The 4198-nt window shown below is 41.2% G+C and overlaps 1 protein-coding gene across 1 annotated transcript; it reads right to left on the bottom strand.

The window, feature by feature from the left end:
* Nucleotides 1–1008: 1008 nt before the first annotated feature.
* On the bottom strand, nt 1009–3187 carry LOC106292207 (translation initiation factor IF-2). Its single transcript, XM_013727819.1, has 4 exons — nt 2855–3187; nt 1964–2764; nt 1468–1551; nt 1009–1362 (listed from the first exon to the last, which is right to left on the bottom strand). Exons 1-4 carry the CDS (start codon nt 3185–3187, stop codon nt 1072–1074), a joined length of 1509 nt encoding a protein of 502 aa, XP_013583273.1. The 3' UTR covers nt 1009–1071.
* Between the last annotated feature and the right edge of the window lie 1011 nt (nt 3188–4198).

The raw sequence follows: 4198 nt of genomic DNA, 5'->3' as shown, positions 1-4198 counted from the left end.
TCTGCAGGTAATAGGGCTGCAATGGAGATAGCCATGATGATCAGTGGTACCAATCATACATGCTAGATATAGTCTTGCTTGGTTACAACACTTCCTTGCCTGCAGATCATTGACCTTATGCTCTTGGTTTGGACCTATTTTTGTTTATTTTACAACGGATGACATTTTGGTCCCTTTCTCTCTCTTTTCTTGAACTTCTTATCTGCTATTGTGAGCTTTCTTATATGATGCATATTGGCATTTTAATATTCTTTCAAGCGTTCGTACGAGTTTAACGTTGTTTATATTTAGAATGGATTTTCTCACCATCAACTATTTTATTCATTGTACAAAAATACTACAGATTTAAAACTAAGAAACTACCATACACTATTTCTGCGTCCCGAAGAAAAAATATATCAAGAACGATGGAACATAATTAAGCACCCATATTAGATGACGGTAATGTTTACAGTTTTGAACGTTACATTTAAAGAACTAATACGTACGTCAATATAACAAGGTCAAAAGGAGTGTGCTAAAATCCTAAAACGATTATAGCTATCTAGGTCAAAGTGTTTCAATGGTACATGCGTCCACTATGTTTACCAAATGACATGACTTCAAAGTTATTTCAAAAGTAGCTGACTAGTTGATTAAAACGAACTGTAGACATGTAATATATAGAGTTAGTACTAACGAGTGAAGACAATAATATGAAATTAAGATATTCGACGCCTAGAACTAACAGATAAACAAAACGGAAGCAGAATAGAATGAAAGATTGGAGAAAAAGAAACTTATATAGATTGATATAAAAGAGAAGATCATCCAACAGTACTGAAAATATCCCTCTAAATTACAACAACCTCTTACTGTTTGGTTAGTTAGACAAACAAAGACAACACAATGCCTTTTTGTTTCTTCTATACCAAACTATTAAAATGAAAATGCAAATGAGTTTTAAATAAAGATAGATGCAACAACTATTAAAAAAGAACACTCCTAACCATAAACACCAAGGCAATGTCTAGGCTATCTTTCTCAGATCAGGGCTCCTTGCATTGCCTCAGCTTCGGTCTGAGGCTAAGGCTAAGGATGGGGCTGTGCTTGTTCTCCTTCCACAACTTCTTGTCCATGTTCCTCTCCTTGGGTTTCAGCTTCAGTATGTGCTGCTTCCTCCTCTGACTGCACTTCTTCAACCGCTCGTGCTTCTACTTCTTCCACGGCGTCTGGCTGCACTTGTCCCACGCCATGCGTCTCCACAGTCAAAATTGGTACTAGTCCTTCCAGCTCCTGTTTAGCTTGCGACGATATTGCTATGAAGTCGTTGCTCTCGATACCAGCTTTCAACACATCCAAGATTTCTTTTGCTTTCTCGCACTAGAACATTCAGAGACCAAAACCAAACATAAGAATCAAGAATTCAATCCAAAAATAAAAATCGAATAAAGGACAAGAGTGTTCATCATAATTAACTAAACTTACAGCAAAGTCAAGCTTTCTCTTGAGTTCTCCATGGGAAGATTCCAATGTCCCAGTAGCTTCCCTGGTGGAGATTGGTGTGGTACTCTAGGTTCATAAAAGGTAAACGAATTAGGTATAAAGTTTTTCACCAAATTTAAAACAAACAATAATGTTTAAATAAAAACAACTCTTATACCAATTGAAACCCGTATCTAATGAGAATAATTGTACAATTGATAAGATAAAAGCAGAACAACACCAACTAGAAAAAGACAAACCAAAAGCGAAGGGACATGAATATAATAAGACAACATCTGGAAACTAGTCAGGTTCTCCAAAACAGACAACCCGACAATGATTTAATTTACGAATGATTGCAATAAAGTACAAACCTAGTTACAAAAATAAAATAAAATAATAAAATAATAAAGTAATAACTAATAACCTTTACAAAAGATATTGCAAATCTATCTCAATCAACGTGAAAAAGATTGTAATATATGGGATAAGAAATTACCTTTTTGGGTCTACCCCTAACCACCTTACGTGGACGTCCAGGTCCACGCATCATCCTTGACGCAACCGCCACAGTTTCTCCACCAGCTGGAGCAGCGATGACGACTCCACCGCTAGATGCACCTATGCATAGCCTCTTCCTTTCTCTCCCAGCGTCACTACGACTCGGTGACCTCCCTCTTGCATACGTACTCGGAGCTGGAAGAGCTAGAACTGCACCCGCAGTTGGAGAGATCGGAACAGATCTGCCCCTCCTTGGACAATCAGGTCGTCTGTTTGCTGACTCAGTAACCACTTGGTTCGAATCTGCTACATGCAACTCGGGTTGCTCACGGCTTGACTGTCCGGGAGACATGACAGCGACGGGTTGAGCATCGATGGGTTGCTGCTCTTGTGGAGCTTCGGGATTAGCCTTTGGAGGGCGTCCACGGCCTCGCTTCTGAGGCTGAGAGCCCAAAGCCAAGCCAGAAGCAGAGGCAGCAAGCATATCAAGCGGAGAGGTGTTCATTGGAGGAACCTCAGATCTGGGAGCCTCCAGATCTGCCGCAACAGCAACGTTTTGCGGGGGAGGTGGAGGAGGGGGAGGGGGAGGTGGAGGAGGAGGAGGGGGAGCAGCAGCGATCTTGTATAAGTTGTTAACCATGGTGAGAACGCCATTCTTCCTCAACCTCTTGAGATGGTAAGTCATCAAAACCGAGTGACTAGGAGGCAAAACGACGTTCGATCTCTTGATACGCCTCGAGATCCTCGACTTGCTTGAACCATCCGGTTCGTTCAAGTCCCTAATTACGTCACAAATCATCTACACACATAGAAAATTGTCAGAATTTCAAAAAAGAAGAAGACCAAACCGAATTGAGTTTAAAATATAAGAAGTGAGATCCAAACTTACGTCGTCGTAAGGAGGATAGTTTATCGAAGGCTGCGCCTGTGTCGGAACATGAGCTAACCGAGAAGGAGGCGTTTGCTGCAGTGGGGGCTGGGGCTGGGGCATGAACTGGGGACGGAGCATGAACTGGGGACGGGGCTGGAACTGAGGGCGGGGCTGGAACTGGGGCATGGGCTGGAACTGGGGACGGGGCTGGAAATGAGGCTGAGGCTGGAAATCGGGATGGGAATAGACGTTGTTAGACCCGTTAATAGGTGTTACATGGAGAACGGGTTGGTTGGGAGGAGTGACATGACCGGGGACAAAGGAGGTGTTTGAAGGATGGTTAGGATCCATCTGAAAAAATAACAATGAAAACAAAAAAAAAACGGCTAAAAGTGAGATTTAGTTTTTTTTCCCACTGGAAGATTATATTGATTTTTATAATAACCAAACAAACTACACACCTTCCACAACACAAAGCTAGCAGGTTAAGCAAATCCCTAGATATTGAATCCAACAAAGTGAGATTTAGTTTTTTCTAAGGGATTTGTTTTTGATTATTGTTTGTTTTGTAAATGTGAAATATGAATATAAATAATTGGGAGATTAAATATATAAATTGGGTTGAAATGATAGGCTGGGATAGATTAATTAGGAATGGGATTTCAATCATTTGACTAAGAAATTATCTTAGACTTACCATTTGAATAATATTTTTAAGATGCAGTTTTGACTAAAATTGATGACTTTTTTGTTAATGTTTTTATTTTTTGAGATTTTTTAGACCCATTATATGTGTTACCAAATAACCCCGAAAATAGTACCATGATTTTATAAAAGACATATGTATTTTTCCAGTGTAAATAATTATGCATATATCTGTAACGCACCGACCGCCCACAGCTAATGGGCCACCCACGCCTGCTCTCTCGACCCGTGGGCCCATCCCGTCCCAACGATCGGTCCGTTAATTTTTCTAAAGGCTCGAAATCATTGTTTACTAACCCTGCAATCACCACCCGATCTTTTCCCATGCTTTGGCCTCACTCGCATGCTATCGCGAATCACTTTCCAATAGGTCACCCATCCTTCCACTACTCAAGCTCAAGCACGCTTAACTCTGGAGTTCTTTCAGGATGTGCTCCGGAAAAGGTAAGTCAACTTTGGTGACATAGGTAGCCAAATCAATTCTCTTAAGCCTTTTCACATATCACAACTTGGATGTTACAATTCACCCCCTCTCAAAGAACGCAACGTCCTCGTTGCGCCCCATGACAGGTCTCTCAGCAGGTCAGAACTGAGATGGCTAACCAGCTCTGATATCACTTGTAACGCCCCGACCGCCCACAGCTAATGGGCCACCCA

This window comes from Brassica oleracea, chromosome C5, assembly GCF_000695525.1.
Source record: "Brassica oleracea var. oleracea cultivar TO1000 chromosome C5, BOL, whole genome shotgun sequence".
Classification (NCBI taxonomy): Eukaryota; Viridiplantae; Streptophyta; class Magnoliopsida; order Brassicales; family Brassicaceae; genus Brassica; species Brassica oleracea.
This window is presented reverse-complemented; position numbering and strand designations above follow the sequence as displayed.

Coding starts and splice junctions, on each gene's coding strand:
- LOC106292207 (XM_013727819.1), bottom strand. CDS start 3,187: ATGGATCCTAACCATCCTTCAAACACCTCCTTTGTCCCCGGTCATGTC. Junction 2,765..2,854: donor ACTATCCTCCTTACGACGAC/GTAAGTTTGGAT, acceptor CTATGTGTGTAG/ATGATTTGTGACGTAATTAG. Junction 1,552..1,963: donor TTAGGGGTAGACCCAAAAAG/GTAATTTCTTAT, acceptor TTATGAACCTAG/AGTACCACACCAATCTCCAC.